This window comes from Bombina bombina, chromosome 5 (assembly GCF_027579735.1).
Source record: "Bombina bombina isolate aBomBom1 chromosome 5, aBomBom1.pri, whole genome shotgun sequence".
Lineage (NCBI taxonomy): Eukaryota > Metazoa > Chordata > Amphibia > Anura > Bombinatoridae > Bombina > Bombina bombina.
In genome coordinates this window covers 289,750,793-289,770,560 of record NC_069503.1, presented here as the reverse complement: position 1 = coordinate 289,770,560, position 19,768 = coordinate 289,750,793, and the positions used below count along the sequence as shown (strand labels likewise).

Below are 19,768 nucleotides of genomic sequence, written 5' to 3'. Positions count from 1 at the left end.
TAGCATGCTTCTCTGTCACATCATCCTCACAAATAGCAGGTTCTCACTTTTTTCAACTGACAAAACATTTAGGGCTTTCTGTATTAATGGTTTATCTTAAAGCAAAATTTCCAAGTAGTTGCCCAACTTCTGAAAGCAGCAGACAATGCTGGTTTCAAAATTAGACTTTGGGTCCTTTTATATATACTTATTCAGATTCATTTTATTGGGATAAACTTTTAAATGCATAACCAACAAAAAATATAAAACATCTAAAAAGCAAATACGAGAAAGCATTCATTAGACATGATCTACTGTCACATTTTTTCTATGAAAACTTCAGTTGCTAGAGAGTGTTAGAACACAAAAGAAAGAGCTCTGGGTGAAATTCACTTGGTATCTGTCACTGCAGTTTCCAAACCACTTATTGTAAAGGTAATTTCACTTAAAATACACAAAACCAAATTTATAATTGAACAATTCATATGGAATAAAATTAAACCCAGGGTCCAAAAGAAAACATTATATTTTTTGTGAGATATGGGAGGTCTAGGTGTTCCTGAACTAGCTCACTATAGATTGGCCATTTCGCTCCAATTGTTAGTGGAATGGAGCTCAAATACTACTCAAAAACAGTGGGTCCTTTTAGATAAGTATATACTACAAATAGAGAACGTAGGACTACTAGCCTGGCTATCTCCACATCAGAGACTGAAAGAAATACCCCCACTTAACAGAATGTTTCCTCAAATGGAATAGATTAATAAATACCAGTACTCATATATCATCAAAACGATCACCATTGACCTCTTTTCTGCATAAACCAGAAATTCTGATAAATACCACAACTCGAGAGTCCTCCCAAATGCACTATTTAAATGATTATATTCTGAAAATAATTGTTTCCAGTGGTAAATGAATCATCTAAGAGAGGTTGGAATGATCCCCCTTCCACTGGCATATAATGCAAAGTTGTGACGGACACAATAGAAACTTTGCAAATTGAATGGCATTCAAAGCAGCAACCATAAGACCCACAACCTCCATACACTGGGCTATCAAAGGAAAAGGTTGAGACTGCAGTAGACGACAGGCCGACTGGAGCTTTTGTCTGCACTACTCTGTTAGAAATAGTTTAATTTCCACCGAGTTTATGATGACTCCCAAAAATGTCACACTTGTGTTGGGAAAGAGTGAGCTTTTTACTTAATTTATCTTCTAGCCGTGACTGTGAAGAAAACACATTAGACCTTTACGTATGAGCAACTGCTAAAGGCAATGATGGAGCCTGAACCAGGTCCAGGTCCAGGTAAGGAGCAACGAATGACCGATAACAGGACACCCAAGACCTTTGTAAATATTATGGGAGCCGTAATCAGACCAAACTGAAGAGCTGTGAATTGATAGTGTTTGTCCATAAAGGCAAACTGAAGAAATTGATTATAATCTCGATGGTTCGGAATGTAAAAGGTATGCATCCTTCAGATCTATGGTGGACATGAATTGACCCGAAAGAACTAAAAGGAGAATCAATCGTATATTTTTCATCTTGAATTAAGGGAACCTTAGAAACTTGTTCAGAGTCTTTAAATCCAAGATAGGACGTAACGTACCCGCCTTTTTTGGAACAACAAACAGATTTGAATAGAAAGCTGTCCGTTGTTCTGACAGGGTACTGGTACGATGACCCCCATGTTCTCCAGGTCGAGTATGCAGTGAATAAATGCCCATCTCTTGACTTTGCATTTGGAAATGTGAGACAGAATAAACCTCCCTTGCGGAGGATAAGTCTTGAAACCTATCCTGTAACTCTGAGACACTATTTCCATGGCCCATGGATCTTGGACAGATTGAGCCCAAGCCTCCTTAAAAAGAGATAGTCTGCCCCCTACCGGAGCCAAGTCCAGATCGGTAGCCACACCTTTATGCTGATTTAGACTCTAAAAGCTTCTTGGATTACTTGGATTTAGACCATACTGGATTTGGTCTCCAGGTAGTCCTGGAGGATTCCAGTTTTGGGGAGGAGCTAAGTCTTTGATTCTTGTTTTTTTGTGAGGATCAAAAATGCCCCCAGCCTTCCCCTTAGGCCTAGCTTTCTTATCTTTGGGTAAAAAGGCACCCTTACCCTCTGTGACAGTAGAAATAATTGAGTCTAAACCCAGACTAAATAAAGACTTACCCTTAAAGGCCAGGGATTAAAGTCTACACTTAGATATCATATCTGCAGATCAAAATTTTAGTCAAAGAGCCCTTCTGGCTAAAACTGCCGGAGCAGTGTTCTTAGCATTAATGCAGATAATATGTACCAATGCATCGCAGATGAACAAATTTGCAGATTTAAGGAACTTGATGTGCTCCTGAATGTCCTCCAAGGAAGATTCTTCCAAAACAAATTCAGAAAGAGAATCACACCAAAAAGCAACGGCACCTGCAACCACCTCCACACTCACAGCCATTTGAACCACCCTGCAAAAAGACCCTTCTCAAATAACCTTCTAACTTACGGTCCATAGGATCTCTAATTGGATAGTTGATATTTTGGCAAGAGTAGAAATCACTTCATCTACCTTTTGGATAGTTCCCCATAATTCCAGATTCAAATCTGAGACTGGAAACAATTTCTTAAAATTTGGAGAAGAGGAAAAAGGTACTCTTTAGAAATAATCTCCGCTACAAGAGAAGGAAATGTTTAAGAAGCATTAGATTTTGGTTTAAATATCATGTCTAATTTTTGTTCTAGTTTGACCTCAACCTGTTTATTGTCCTGAACCTCCAGAGTTTTTAACACCTCCTTAAGTAAAGCCCTTAAATGATCCATACTAAAGTGAAACATAGCGTCCTCAAACTCCTTGTCCGATTCGGGAGAGGAATCCTCAGACAGGACCTTTCCGTCAGACACTGAAGAGGATCTGTCTAAATCAGATTCCTTAGATTGTCTAATTATTAAAGGGCTAACAGAAGAACTGCCCTTAGAGGAAGAACTTGAAGCATGGTTTAGGTTATGTTTGTGTTTATTTGCAGGAGCTGGACCTGGGTCTTGAGGATGGTTTTGCAAAATTGATGCTAGGCAGGAACCACAACGCTGAGCTGCAGGGCACACTGTAGTAGATTTACACAATATGCATGGGGATCCTCCATGATGGCTTCAGTCCCAGGAGGGTCAATCTCTTGCACACTATGAAGAAATCTCTTGCACACTATGAAGAAATATCCAGCAATAATATGTGCAATAAAGTAAGCTGTGTAAGTTGTGATGCCTCTCTTCAAATAATAAATACCAGTAGTACAGTAGGGCAAATATAGAGAATATAGTAGTATCCACACACAAGCATAATTTTGCATGGCAATAAATAACATTAATACAAGATATGGAAAATACTGTAGTATCTACACAAACTTAAGTATATTATTGCACAGCAATAAATAGTAGTAGTATAGCAGTACAAGTATAACAAATAATGTAGTATTCACACATAAGTAAATATTGCAAGGCAATAAATAAACTCTGAGACCTATGAGCTAACAAGTTTAAGTTGTTAATGACAATCCCAGATTGTTCCATAATAAATGATGAGACAGTACAGAACTTGAACACTAGCAATGTGCATATTTAAGTTAATAAAGAGCTATAAATACATGTGTGAGCCCTGTAGAAACTCTAATGATGTTTATTCCCCCCAAGAACCATGAGGAAAACCACCCCTAACTGCCAAGTGAGTGGAAAAATCCATTGAGCATATTATCTATAGCAAAAATTCACAGAATTGGCCAATTACAGGGAAAGCTGAAAAATGTCCTAAACCCCAGACACAGGGTGCCCTAAAAAGAATTAGATGTGCATAGGCTATATGGTTAGTATGTACCTTATTGCCCAATGAAACAGTGTATACTGAAAATGACAGGACACCCTAAGTACTAAGTGGGAGTAAATAATCACTTGTACTTAGCATTATAGCAAACACCCCTACGTACATATCTTAAAGTGAAGGTAAACTCTGATGAATGAAAACCGGTTTAAAAAAATACTGGATAAGTAAGGAGCTTCCCCCACACGGAGATCCTCTCTTCACACGTCAGCAATGACTAATCCGGCTTCCTCCAATCACGGCATGACCTGATTGGAGGAAGCCGGATTATTCATTGCTGACATGTAAAGAGAGGATCTCCGGGTGGGGGAAGCTGCTCCGGCTGTGAAAAGAAGAAAGGTACATTTTAAAACAAAACGGCTGCTTTCTAAACTTTGATGAATGAAAGTGCCCCTGTTTTTAATAGTATTTTTGAAAACTGGGCTTTCATTCATCAAAGTTTACCCTCACTTTAACAAAGGAAACCCTTCTGCTCCTGGTATAGGTAACTCACCCCCTCCAGGGATGGAAAAGGAAACAGGTGCCAGGTGGGAATGGAGAGAGGTCCCGCTCACATGAGGGAGATGTGAGGAACGCCTAATACTGTGCTGCATAAGAATAGTTAACTCCTACCATATTCCAGCTCACTGCCTCTTCTCACTGTACCTGGCATCATCTTGGCACTCTTGTAGGAAGAAACAAGAATAAGAGCACTAAGATACCGACCGCTGCAGACCAGTCCCAGTAATAACAGCGTGTCCTGCTTTGAACCGACAACGACAGGCTGCATCAGTATTGCCCAAACGTATACTTCCTGAGCACTAGGTCTTCCATACCACAACATGTGGAAAGCTCCCCAAAACTATGACTGGCACAAAAGACCTTTAACGACCAGCATCAGCCTCCATTCACAATGCACTGAAATAAAGGCTCTGGTGCAGATTAGTGCTCTAGATTTAGACTGAAGGAGGTCTGAAAATGGCACATGCCGGCAGTAACGAGAGCAGGCTAATAAATGACTCGCTTGCAATGCCATAGCACAAAGCTATTATAGATAGTGCTATTGAAAAGTATGTACACAACTACATAACATTATGTACCATGATGTAGGGAATAATAAATTAGGCCTAACAGTGTATACTAAGTGTATATCCAAACACTCTCTGTGAATGAACAGGCTACCCTGTGCACAAAGCTTAGCATTGTCTATTAGCCATGTTTGTCATACAGGAGTACTGTGTGCTATACCGCTAGTACAGGCTATGAACTACCCAACAAGTGTAACTATTGGTGCTGTACTGCTAGGAAAGGCTAGGAAACACAACAACCCTTGATACCTTGTGGGCTGAGAGAGACATATAGGTACTTATCCAGTGACAGTCCCTTCCACTGTTCTTAACCTTATGGAGGTCAGAGGAGACAGAAGATAGCCCATCCTGTGCTGTAACAAACAGTAGAGGATATATTTAGAGAGTACTCTTTAAGGCCAGACAGGAGGAGGCTAGAGAACTATCCCAGCCACACCCATGGCAGGCTTCTGACCACAACTCCAACAAGAAGATGTACTTTGCACAGCCAGTACTCTCCTAAATCCTTCTCTTTGAGGAACTATCCATTGAGGGAAATTCTAGGATTACTATCTCTGTAATTCTTCAAAAACTTGAACACCTCTATCCTTGCCTGCTCCTCGTTGTAGGATGTCTTTGCCTCCTCCTGGCGGCCAGGAAGTGAATTACCAATAGGATTTTGGTGGACTATCACCACCTTAGAAAGAAACAACTTTTCCTCTTGGTTTACGTATACACAACTGGCCTATTATATTACCACACATAGACAAAAAAAAAAAGAACACCCTCCGACCCCTGACTGCATTTGAAAACATATGCCTGTTTCCAATCATACCACGCCATATGGTTTCAATTATTCATAAACTGTTAACTCCTAAATGTGAGTCCTCACTTCCATTGTATGTTCATAAATGGCATTTGGAATTAAGATTACACTTGAGAATAAATGATTGGGAAAAGATATTCAAAACCACAAAAAGCCCTCTGTGTAAGCGAGAATTCAAGAAATTAATTTTAAATTTATGTCACAGTGGTACTTAACAACAATGAGAATCAAATTCAGCTATAAGACACAGAGCAGAGGATGCTGGAGATGATGTGGGAGAGAAGCTGAATTACTTTATACGTGGTGGAACTGTGCAAAACTGAAACCGCTCTGGTACAACGTTATCACATTCATTAACAAAGCATTATCTATCAAAGTGTCTATGGAACCAGGCATTTTGATTTTTTACAACATTCCAAAACTTAAGGACGTGGCAAAATTGTCACTTCTGTTTATTATGCTCAACAGTGCTAAAATACTTATTCCACATAGGTGGAAATCTCCAGAGGTGCCATTGATAAATTTATGGAAGTTGAATCATCATTCCAATTAGAGAGATACCATTATCTGCGGATAGGTAGAGTTGAGATAAATGAATGGATGATGGCAACTTGGAACTCGGCTAATAACCACCAAGATTAGCACACAACCCTTTGGTCTTTATCAGTCTTGAAATTATTATAACAAGTCAGTGCCTCCCCATATGTTTCTCCCTCTTCCTAGTAAGCTTTTTAAATTCCGCCCTCTTTTTTTCTCCCCTTTTAACTTGCTATTATGCTTTTAATTCTACTTCTCTTATTAGTATATCATGATTTAAACCCAGTTTTATTTTTTTATTTTTCTCAATCTATTGTTAATGTTCTATTTTAAAAGTTACTTTATTAAAGTATTTTGCATACTCGTTAAAATGTATTTTTGATTAATTTTTATAAAGTTACAGATGCAATTGTTAAAGTATTATATTCAAATTAAAAAATGTAAAAAGATTTGAGATTGAACAGCGGTACAATCCATGGATAACTTGAACTGTGTAAGTGATAAGAGCCAAAGAGCCACGGATTGTCAACTATTAACACAATGTATGGACGCTATTCTACTACAATTATGTTTTGTTTAACACAAATTTTTCAATACTGTAATGTTGATCTTTTAATACAGCTCATTCAAAAGCTAACAAAAAAGTCACCTATTTATACTTTAAACTAACATGCTTCTCATCTGATTACATTTAGACAGTTTTATTCGTAAAATCACCCATCTTAATTCTCACTTATTGCGTTCATACAATATATGAAGGTCACTTACTTATTTTATAGAAATAGATTGATGATTCAAGTACTTGAAACGTAAGTAAATTATGACATTAAAACTGATATGAATGGATCATTTATGTCAGCTTTTAAGTCATTCACAAAAGACATTTATTCAAGTTACAGTCCTTTTCAAAGTAACTTAAATACGAAAGATGACTAAGTAGTTGCAACAGAAACCATATGTGGTACTTTCATCCCTTTGCATTGCTGCTCAGCACACTACATTATATGTAAACACAATATTTACAATTCGAAGGAAAATTTAGAATATTTAAATATTCATAATACATTTCAATTTGAAAGTTTAAAACATTTATTTGTAATATATGTTGAATTTTGTCAATAAAAATTTGGATTTTTTTCTCTCTTTTTAAAGTACCTATAGTTTGCCACTATCTGACCCTTTTCAGAAAAAAAGTTTGCCAACCACTGGTGTAAACAATTAACATTGATAATAATCTTCTAGCCTTGAATATTCTGGGTTAAATCTTTTCAAGGAAGTCAAAATCAAAGAACCAAACTACAGTAAGAACAAATTTACAATCACAAATTTGAATACTCACGCTTCCCAGCATGCTCTACAGAATTCATGCCCACAAGGTATCTCCACTGGGTCTTCAAATACGGAAATATTACACATGCAGATGCCACACTGCGGGTAACAAAAATTAAAGATGTCAAATTGCTTAGATCATTGACGAAAGAACTATATATCATACATATAAATAACAAACATAAAATTAATCCCAAGAATGAAAGCCCACCAACTTTATATGAAATATTATATAAATATATATACAGTATATAAATTATATACTAAAATTGGCAATAAATACATGACTGTGGACACCATATATTATTAAATATACTGTATATTATTAGAATTCACACATTCTTGCTATTTGAGACACATTCTTTAAATGAAAAGTAGGACTATTCTGTTGGGTTATAATTTAAAAGAAAATATGTTTTGATGACTATCTAACCTTGCATTTCATTATCAGTATAAATAGAGGCTATTGATTTTCAAATGATCACTGTTTTTTTTTACTACTGATAGACTGAACTTAAATCCTGTAAAATGCAATTGTATTCAAGATTAAGTGGTTTAGGGCTACAGTTGATTCTTAAATCTGTTACATTTTGCTGGCAAAGCTCATTCAGAACTTGATCAAATACCAGAAGAAACTGATCTGTCCCAACAGCACAGCAACTGCATAGGTAATTCTTTCTTGATTGAACTATTTCTGTGCTGCTCGAGGTCAACCTCAAAATGCAATATAAATTATTTGACAGTAAACCCGGCAGTACAATCAGTCATTAATACCTGGCAGTCTTGGAACAGTAATCAACATTTTTTAGACTGATGCTTTATTTAATGTCTGTACTGTTTCCTATTCCATACTGTCCTATTCCTTCTATCATAATGATAATTGACACTGATATTATTTTAACTGTTCTTCTTTCTTTCTTTCCTCTATCTATCCTATATCTATCTATCTATCTATCTATCATCCATCTATATATTTTAAGTTTATAATTGATATCTATATATCTATTTATCTATCACAGGGGTTGAAAATGTCAGTATAATTGTCACATTAAAAGGGACAGTCTAGTCAAAAATAAACTTTCATGATTCAGATAGGGCATGTATTATTATTTTTTATATATTTTTATTTTAAACCAACCATGTGTCATGAACAACAGAAAACAAAAGAAAAAATGAGAAGCTACAATGTTAACGCCTAGCAAGACAAATAAATGTACATTTACATCAATGAATACATCAACATTGTATAATACAGAATAGACAATAACACTAAACTTTCTTCTATCCGGGATTTCTCGACACACTGCTGGGAATTTTATATTTTATAATACTAACAAAGATCGATAGCCTCCCTTAGAGGGGAGTTAATGTTAAAAAATATTAATACTGTTGCGTTACTTCTACTATCCTAAAAGAAAATAAATTGAGTTATCAAAGCAATTGGTCAACGAGTTATATAAATTCTCCACCTGCCTTATAACTCTAGAGATCAGGGATAAGAATCTGACCCTGTTCAACTGATAGATGTTACAAGCTAAAGGGATCAAGCGATATAGATCATAAGATTGCCATATCTCAAGAGTTCCTGTATTCTACAGATACTTATGCAAATGAATAATTGCAAATGCCGGTTCTTACCTTTCCTGATTTAATTACCTAGTCGAATTGTGCTCTGTCCCTCCCCCAGAGAAGAAAAAAAAAGGGGGAACCTCCCCTCCCCCCCTAATTCCCCTATAGGGCACGTCATTTTAAACAACTTTCCAAGTTACTTTTATCATCAATTTTGCTTTGTTCTCACTGAATTATCCTCGGAAACGTACATCATGCTATTGTGCTTTCAATCTTTTTTTTTTACTTAGATGTTCCACTTTTAAATATTTTGCAGGTAATAATAAATGGATGACACTTTGTACTGAGCTAAAATGATTATTTACCGCTTGGACGAGTCCCTATTTTTGCCAGAACTGAAGAGTGTTAAAATAAATGTCCTATTTTCTGAAATGTTCTATTATTATTAATGATCATATAACTGATTTCACAGATGAATTTGCTGGTAGCCTAGTGTGTTTGTTATACATCACACAGAATGTAGTATACTGTATTTATCTCTTCTTATAAAAGTGCCTTAAAAGAAGATAAAAAGGGACACACAGAGAAATATGTATAATTGTATAAATAACCATACAGAATAAAAGAACTCCATTCCAATACATCAGAAATTCAGTGCAAAAAACTCTGTTTCTTTTTTAGATTTCAAAAATAAAATGAAAATAAATATATTTGGGATGGCAAGCAACACCCGCCAGTGATTGCTTGCTTCTTTCACTAAATTATTCCAAAAAGTTAAGATAAGTATGTCTCAAATTAAATATCATTTTAGACACAGCGTGCCTTGGATGAGGCCTTTTATGACCTTAGACAACTACATTTATATTTCACTTTTATCAGTGTTAAAACTCTTGAATATGCAGTTCATGAGGGATAGTAAAGTAAAAAATTAAACTAAAATTTATTGGATAGAGCATGGCATGTAAACACATTTACTTTTATTATCAAATTTGCTTTGTTCTCTTGGTATCTTTTGTTAAAAAGTAATCCTAGATGAGCCAGGAGTGTGTATGTGTCTTTAGCTGTCTTTGAGCAGTGTATGCAACAATGTTCATAGCAATGTTATACATAGTTGCAAATACTGCTGCCACAGAATGCTAAAGACACATGCACGCTCCTGGGCTTCTACCAGCCTACTTAGATTTACTCTCCAACAAGAAATACTAAGAGAACAAAGCAAATTTGATAACAGAAGTGAACTGGAAAGTTGTTTACAATTGCATGCTCTATCTGAATCATTAAACTTTAATTTTGACTTTACTGTCCCTTTAATAAATTACATAATCTTTTGTTTAATAAAAAGTAAAAAAACCAACATAATTCATGTAAGAACTTACCGGATAAATTCATTTCTTTCATAGTGGCAAGAGTCCATGAGCTAGTGACGTATCGGATATAATACCCAAGATGTGGAAGTCCACGAGTCACTAGAGAGGGAGGGACAAAAATAAAAACAGCTATTTCCGCTGAGAAATTAAATCTCAAAAAATAATTAAGTTTTCTTAAAAAAAAAACAAAAAAAAAACCTTAAATCAAAGGCATTAGAATCAAGCTGAGACAATTGCCTGAAGAACCTTTCTACAAAAGCCTGCTTCCGAAGAAGCAAACACATAAAAATTGTAAAATTTAGAAAAAGTATGCAATGAAGACCAAGTGGCTGCTTTTGAATCAAAAGTCTCAACCAAAAAGCCAGAGAAATAACAGAGGCTTTCTGACCTTCCCTGGAGCCAGAAAAAATAACAAATAGACTAGAAGTCTCTCTGAAATCTTAAGCCTCAACATAATAAGACCCTTTAAGAGTATTCTTAGGATTAGGACACAAAGAAGGAACAACAATTTCCATATTGATGTTGTTAGAATTCACAACTTTAGGCAAAAATTTAAATGAAGTCCGCAAAACAGCTTTATCTTGATGGAAAAACAGATAAAGAGAACTCACATGAGAGAGCAGACAATACAGAAACTCTTCAAGCAGAAGAGATAGCCAAAATAAATAACACTTTCCAAGAAAGTAATTTAATGTCCAGTGAATGCATAGGTTTTAAAGGAGGAGCCTGTAAAATCATCAAAATCAAAATTGAGACTCTAAGTAGCAGAAATAGATTTAAAAACAGGTTTAATATGAATCAAAGTCTAAAAGGACAAATTTCTGCTCTTTCTGTCTTATTTCATAGAAAGATTGCTAACTTCCTGATATTCACTGTTTTGTTCAAAGTATTTGCAGACAAAACCTTTATCCAAACCAGAGGAGTAACTAGAAACCTCAGGGCCCCGGTGCAAGAATCCATGAAGGGCCCCCCTCCCCCCCCCCCCACGTGATTTTTATACATTTAATTTTTCTCTTCTTTTTTTTTGCAACATGTAGCACAATAAAAAAAATATATGTTAATCATGACAACCTTCACTTAAAGGGACACTAAAGCCCAAAATTTTCTTTCATGATCCAAGTAGAGAATACAATTTTTAACAACATTCCAAATGACTTCTATTATCTAATGTGCTTTATTCATTAGATATCCTTTGTTGAAGAAATAGCAATGCACACAGTGAGCCAATCACATGAGGCATCTATGTGCAGCAACCAATCAGCAGCTATATCAAGAGAATGAAGCAAATGTTATAATAGAAGTACATTTGAAAGTTGTTTGAAATGACATGCTCTTTCTAAACCATGAAAGACAAAATTTTGGTTTCATGTCCCTTTAAAATGAGGGACAAACACTCTTGCACTGTGTGACCAAGGAAGGAATACAGTGACTGACATGATCAAGCACTCATTTGTTAATGTTTAGAAAACAACATAGCACAGACCTGCACATGGTGTATACATGACTGTCACTTTAAATTACTGCACCGCAGTCTGCAGACTATCCGCGCTTCTGTCACTGAATATCTCGCTCTCTCTGCACTCTCACAATCACTGTCACTCTCACATACTCTCTCATCCTCACACACTCTCCCACATACATTCTATCTGTCACATACACACTGTCACGCACACTCTGCCACATACATTCTATCTGTCACATACACACTGTCACGCACACTCTGCCACATACATTCTATCTGTCACATACACACTGTCACGCACACTCTGCCACATACATTCTATCTGTCACATACACACTGTCACACACACTCTCCCAGACTCTCTCACATCACACCTGCTTATAGAAGCCAGTCACGTATAACCTATGCTTATAGAAGCCAGTCACATTTATCCTAAGGCGATAATCTTATTTCTGCCATCATGTGTACTACTACTATTCCTTTTATTTAGTACCTCAATCTTCTACCCCCACAAACAATTTAGTCACACACACTTTAAGCCCCCCCCGTCTAATTAACCCCAAGTCCCCTGCTCACACGGTATCTCCCCTATTTGTTTTTATTATAGGTCACCCCCAGTCCCCTACTCACAGTATCTCCCCTTTTTGTTTTTGTTTTTTGTTTTGTTTTTTTTAACTTTTAAAATATTTATTGGAAAACCAAAAGATATATGTACATACGACGAGGAGACGCAGCTCCAATGCAAAGATTTGACATTCAAAACATAACATAGAGTTGAATGCATCTAAAGTGAAAATAAACATTTTAGGTTGCAATAGATTGTAGAGTGTGAGTCTGACTTGTCAAGTCTTGATCCATGACCGACAAGTCTGAAGGTATGGGGGGAAGTGGGTCATAATGATTGAGAATCTAAAAAACCTTGATAAGGGTCAGGTAGAAGGAAAGAGGAAGGTGGGTGAAAAGGGAAAAGAAGGGGTGGGAGTAGGGGGGTAGGCTAAGACAGGGAAGGAGAGGGAGGGTTGTCCTGGTAAGGCATCCCGGAAAACTAGAATGAGGGCGGACTAAAGGGAGACACAGTCGGGGGTCTAAATGTCCTGAGCGGTCGCGTTAGGCTTCCAGTCTGTGTTGTAAGACTCCTTCCAGTCAGCCCAAATCAACTCAAATAGGTCAGATTTATTTAACTTGTAAAAGACATCCTTTTCCATCGTGTACATGTAGGCCATATTGTTGCGGATCGCCGCCCAGCTTGGGGCTCTCTCCTTCTTCCAGGAGCATGCAATAGAGTATTTCTCAGTCAAAAACAGGTAGATGCAAATATACGCATGGTTTTTAGGAAGTGAGTGTAAGTTTAGATGAAGAAGGGCTGAGGCAGACAGCCTAGGAATCCTGATGCCCATATCCTCTAGCACTGAAAAGCACTTTTGCCAAAGAGGCTGAATCACGGGACATTCCCACCAAATGTGTAGCGCATTACCCCTATGCCCACAATTTCGCCAACAATTGGGGGACGCATTCGGGAAAATTTTTGCTAACCTGGTAGGTACATAGTACCAATGAGATAGCAGCTTAAAATAGGTTTCGTATAACGTTGAACAATGGATAGCTTTCTGGGTCAAGGAGAAAGCCCGTTCCCACTCCTCGGGAGACATGCACCTACCTATTAGCGTCTCCCAACGGGACAGGTGGTTAGGGGTTTCTGGGTTCCGCGATCCGCCTAATATCGTATAGTGGATAGATAAGGGCCTGCACAGTCGCTCTCCCCTGGACCATATGGACTCCCATAAGGTTATTGGACGGTTTAGGCTGGGTTTAAAACCCCAACTGCAAAGAAAACTCTTGATCCTCTGGTATTCAAAGGGTAAATACGATGGGACCTGAACCTCTGCACTAATTTGAGATAGTTGTTTAAAAGAGTCACATGGGGCCGTGGACCAAAGGTCCGATATACTATTGATACCTAATTGGGCCCATTTATTTGGATGAGAATCTTGTAAACCCGAGAGGAGGCCCGCCAAGGAGGTAACTGGAGAAGGATGTGGGGCAACGTGAGGATGGTGGCGTATTTTATCCCAAAAGCTGAGACATTCACATACAACAGGATTGGTTAAGGCCAACTCTCTTCGGCAATGTGGGGGGAACCAGATTAGGTCCCGTAAGGTAATTTGGAAAGGCAGTGAGGCCTGTTCTATGGATTTCCATTTGGCATCCGACGACCTAACCCCCCATTGGGAAACATGGGTTAGCATTGCTCCCTCGTAATATCGTGTCACTGACGGTGAAGCTATGCCCCCCATGGACGTAGGGAGCTGAAGCACTCTATGCGCGACTCTGGGTGGTTTATCCATCCAGATAAATTTAGTAAACCCACTCTGGAATTGGAGAAGCAGGTGTCTCGGTAAGTTAATGGGAAGGCAGCGGAATAGGTACGTCAGCCTGGGAAGGAACGACATCTTCAACGCCGCAATCCTACCCAACCAGGAAACATGTTGGAGATTCCAGTCCTTCCTCAGGGAGCGGAGGAAGGTTAGGAGGGGAAGATAGTTATCTTTAATTGTTTGTGGGAGGCTACTAGAGATCCTAATACCCAGGTGATGAACAGAATGTTCAGTCCAATTGAATTTATAGGTATCAGTGAGGGGGGCTAATTGTGTACTGGAGAACCCTTGCGTGTATACTTGCGTTTTTGACAGGTTTAATTTGTAATAAGAATGGGCCCCGAATGTGGTGAGCAGATCTAGAAGTCTGGGGATCCCCCGCTCAGGATGGGACAGAAAAAGGGTAACATCATCGGCAAAAAGTGCGATTTTGTGCGAGGTACCCCACAATGTGACACCTTTGATTTGGGGGTCAGACCTAATCTGCTCAGCCAAAGGTTCTATTGAAAGAGCGAACAAGAGCGGCGAGAGGGGGCACCCCTGCCTGGTCCCATTGGTGATAGAGAAGAGAGAGGAGTGAAAGCCCAAGCCTCTCACAGAGGCGGTAGGAGAGGAGTAGAGAGCTTGAACGGCCGCTATGAAATCGGGACGGAAATGGAATCTCTCAAGGACTGCCCAAAGGTATTGCCATCTGACCCGGTCAAAGGCCTTCTCAGCGTCGAGAGAGATGACCGCGAGTGGCCTCCCGAGTCGTGATGCAGAAGTGAGTATGTTAAGAAGACGCCTCGTGTTGTCTGGACCCTCTCGGAGGGGGACAAATCCTACCTGATCCGGGTCAATAAGTGAAGGTAGAAGGTTGGAGAAACGATTGGCCAGAATCTTAGAGTAGAACTTAATGTCCGTGTTTATCAAAGAAATGGGCCTGTAACTCGCGCAGAGCGATGGGTCCTTGTCCGGCTTAAGGATGGTGATAATGTTAGCCTCAAGAAATTCGCTCCCGAAGCTACCTTCCTTTCTGGCCAAGTTATAGAATTTTAGCAGTAACGGGGCAAGTTCCAGGGCATAGGTCTTATAGAAGTGGGCCGGGTAACCGTCCGGGCCAGGGGCCTTAAAAGACTTTGCGTTCTTAATAACTTTCATGACCTCTGGAAGAGAGAAGGGGGAGCTCAAGACTTCTCGTTGTTCTGGGGCCAGAGTGGGTAACGATAGAGTCTTAAGGTAAGTTTCCAATACCTCTTGAGAAGAGGTTCTAGGGGACTCAGCCGTGGCTATATTATAGAGCTTGGCATAATAGTCGGCAAATGCCTCACCTATCTGGGACGGGATTTGGAGATGAGATTCCGATGATTGAATGGAATGGATCCTGGATGCTCCTATTCTTTTCCTAATTTTGTTTGCCAGCAGAGTATCGGCTTTATTACCTTTATAGTAAAATAAGTGTTTGAGCTTGGTGAGGTTAATTTGGGTTCTACGCAGTTCGATCCTGGATATGTGGTCTTTAATCTCAATAATTTGAGAGGTAGTCTCTGCCGAAACTGTGACTCTATTGCACGCCTCTAGTTGTCTCAACTTAATATGAGCCTGTGAGAGAGTAAGGCCTGCCTGCTTTCTGAGATGCGATTGTTTAGTGATAAAAAGACCCCTAATTGTCGCTTTAGCTGCGCCCCATAATGTGTCATCTCTGACCGAAAGATTATCATTAGTTTGAATAAAGTGGGTGATATCTCTACAGAGTTCCTCCCTAAAGGGTATGTCCTCTAGAATCTGGTGGGGTAGTCTCCAGTTAGGTCTAATGTGAGTGGTGTTAGTGGAAATTATGTCAGCTTGAACTGAGTCGTGGTCAGACCAGGGGCAGAGGGAGATTTTGGCCCTCTTAACTAAGTCTAGAGAGTCAGCTGTAGAAAAGATGTAATCGAGCCTAGAGTATAATTTGTGAGGATGTGAGAAATGGGTGTAGTTGTGGTCCATGGGGTGTAGGGCTCTCCATATGTCATATAAGCCCGAGGCAGTCATTGTTTGGCGGAAACAGTGAAAGAGTTGTTTAGCTAGTGAGGGTGCTGGGTCTGTGGACCTAGGTTTTCTATCCAGCGAGTGGTCCCAGACCATGTTAAAGTCCCCTGCTATGAGGACTCTCCCCTGTTGGACTTGAGAAAGTACATGCAGAATGTGTTTGAGGAAACGTGGCTGTTTGGAGTTTGGGAGATATACGGACACTAGGGTGTATGTGACATGGTTTATTTTACAGATCAAGATAACATATCTTGCTTGGGGGTCCCTAATAACTTGTACCTGTTCAAAGGCCAGGCGCTTGTGCAACAATATTGCCACCCCTCTGGCTTTTTTAGTGTAAGAGGCAACTTCAATGTGGGTATAGGACTTAGAAATGAGCCTGAGGGGTTCCTTGTCGAGCCAGTGGGTCTCCTGGAGGAATACCACATCAGGGTTGTGATGGCTCAATGTCCTGAGAAGCAGGCTACGTTTGTGAGGCGAGTTCAGACCTCGGACATTATGAGTCAGAAGCCTAATAGTGGACATAGTCAGTGGCAAGGATGGGAGTGTAGGACGTATTAAGGAATCTAAATTGTGTTGTGGGTCTAGTGGAGGGGGAAAGAAACAACAAGAGAGGGGGAGGGCGGGGAAAGGAGAGCACCAGAGAGAGTGCTCAAAAGTGTGGTGGAATTAGTCCACCTCAAAGAGTCCTAAAGCGGACTTCTAAATGGGGGCGGAGCAGTTGAGGAAATTACTCTTAGGTACACAATGTAGAGAGCATACCTAACAAAAACCCCGCTCTGCGGTAAGTGAATACTTAGGTATAAATTAACACTGAAAAATGTACTAAGTAAACTGTTAGATAACAACAACATAATACTCAACAAAACATACTTAAGCAAAACACGTTCATCATGTGATGCAAACATAGAACAGTACAGTGAACCTGAGCAACAGTAAACCACCAGGTGGTTGAAAGTGAGAGGCAACATTTGTCCCAAATGATGGTTGAATGAGGCTAATCCCAAGAGTTAGGGGGTGCCTGTGGGCTGAGGAAGTTTAGCTCTTTTGGCTCTGCATTCATTTACCGTCCACTCAGGAGCGGAAGCCCGCAGCTTAGGGTAAGGAGGATCCTGTTGAGGAGGAGGCTCAGGTCTGAGCCCCCAGTTAGTAAGGAGAGTTAGGCTTTGGGCTAGAGTTGTAGCTACAAAGGTTTGATTGTCTTTGGAGATAATAAGGCGAGTAGGGAAACCCCATCTATATTTGATGTTATTTTTTCTGAGGGTGGTGGTGACAGATTGATAGTGGCGTCTCTGTTGTAGAGTGTAAGCCGAGAGGTCAGGGAGAAGCTGTATGTCTTTAAATTTCTCGCTCAGAGAAGGTTTCTTGAAGGCTGCCTGCATCAGCATATCCTTGTATATGAAGCTGTGGAAGCAAACTATCACATCTCGCGGTTTATCTTGTGCCACATTTCTAGCACGGAGTGCTCTGTGTGCCCGTTCCATGGTGGCAGTCAAACCCTCTGGGCTACCTATCAACTGGTGGAACAGTTCCTTCAAGAAGTCTTGTAGGTCGGATGGCGCAACGGATTCCGGGATGCCTCGGAATCTGATATTATTGCGCCTGGATCTGTCCTCCACATCTGCCACTTTAAGTTCCAATTGAGAGATTTGGTCAGCCAGACATTCAGAGTAGGCTAAGAGATTGGATTGATCCACCTCCAAGTCATCTTGTTTCCTTTCTAGAGCATCTACTCGCTCCCCAACTTCTGAGATCTCTTTTTTAAGTTCCGCAGAGCTTCGCTGGATTTCCTGTGTGATGAATTTAGTCTGCGAGGCCAGCAGTTTCTTTAATGATTTCTCGGTGATGAAGTGTTGTGAGGCTGACGCAGATTGGATACTTGATTGGGACTCTTCGTCCTGTGAATCATGATCACTCAACTCTCCTTGTGGATCCATGGCTGGGCTCTTGGGTCGTTGTGAGAAGAGGTCGTAGACTGTCTTCTTAGATTTTGAAGCTGATTTAGGGGGCTTCCTACCCAAGTGTGGCATGTTGTTAGGGCTTTATGTAATCGAAGTACTCTAATCCCAGTGAGCCTAGGATAGAGTTACATTAGGCTGTACTGTTCTGCTGCAAGGAAAATAGGTTAGTGTGTCATATCACAGAAAAAGGTTATACATTACTCTAAGTTATGCAGAGCGGGGCTGAACGTCAAATAGAATATAAGGCTCACATGTTATAAACTAACACTTACATACCATAAGTCAGTCCTGAACCCTCACCTCAGGGATGCTGGGGATACGACCCGAAGGAAGGGGACAGGAGATTGGATGTGACCCACACAGACAAGCCGAGTGGGATCGGGGAGGTGAGGGAGAGGCAAACAAACAATGGCACAGAGGTTAGATAAACAAACCAGCTATACGGTAAATACCAATCAAAAAAAAAAAGACTTCCCAGTAGGGCCCTCAAGATGTGACTCTGAAGCGTGCAGTTACTTGGATATGGACTCTAGGGTGAGACTCTGCAGTGATCCAATACCTAGTCACACTCTAACACTAAACTGTACACTAGGGTATATGGTAGCGACTAACAGCGCTCTATAGCGTCCTAAATCCTAGGTGTGATCTTGAACTGAATTGTTCACGCAAGTGTATTTAGAGAAATGACCTGAAGGTGTAATGAGTACCAAAAGTTTGTGGCAACTATGCGCAGGGCTAATATCAAGTGTGCACCTTAAAGCCCAGATGCGGGCAGTAAAAACCAAAATGGGGTTATGTAAATCTGGGCTTTATTTTTGTGGTGGGGCCTTTTAAAGTGTTATGCGTAAGTGTAAACTTGGCAAGACCTGTTTACCTGAGTGTGCAGCAAGGAGTGTGTATGGAATCTGATCAGGGCTGACAGTGTGGTCTAGATCTATATAAAAATAAAGCAGGATATAAAAGCTCTAGCTTAATTCCACCTCTGGAACCGTATACTTTGCAACAATATCAGAAATGAGGCCAGAGTATCAGGGTTAGATCATGTCAGTAATAAAGTGATACTGATTTGCCAGTGTTATGAGATAGTGTGTTAGCCTAGTGTGAAGTGTGCACCATAGGGATATACCTGTAAATAAGAAAAGGCAGGTTAAATCAATCACTCTACATCCTGTGCAAAAAGTTCAGGGACACCTGAGCTGACGCAGCAGCTATGACACTAATTAAATGTTCAGTCCCAGTAATGTCCATACAACTGTTATTCCATATAATGGTGAGGTGTGTCCCCAGAAGGAATATGCTGGGATTATGAAGGCATAATGTGCTGAATCACTAGGTTAGTAAGAGCAGTTGTTTCTTGTAAATACTTCAATATATTTTGTTATGTAGGGGCCTGTCTTTTAGTGTGCGACCAAGGGTGATCAGAATAACTTTGGGAAGATAC

At 39.7% G+C, this 19,768-nt stretch overlaps 1 protein-coding gene across 1 annotated transcript in view; it reads right to left on the bottom strand.

Annotated features, from left to right (window-relative positions):
• The window catches only part of ANKIB1 (ankyrin repeat and IBR domain containing 1), a 575,165-nt gene that overhangs the window by 134,800 nt on the left and 420,597 nt on the right, over positions 1-19,768 (bottom strand). Inside the window, exon 7 of the mRNA XM_053714029.1 lies at positions 7,594-7,682. Coding sequence (XP_053570004.1) covers positions 7,594-7,682 — 89 coding nt within the window. The remainder of the gene's footprint in view (positions 1-7,593; positions 7,683-19,768) is intronic.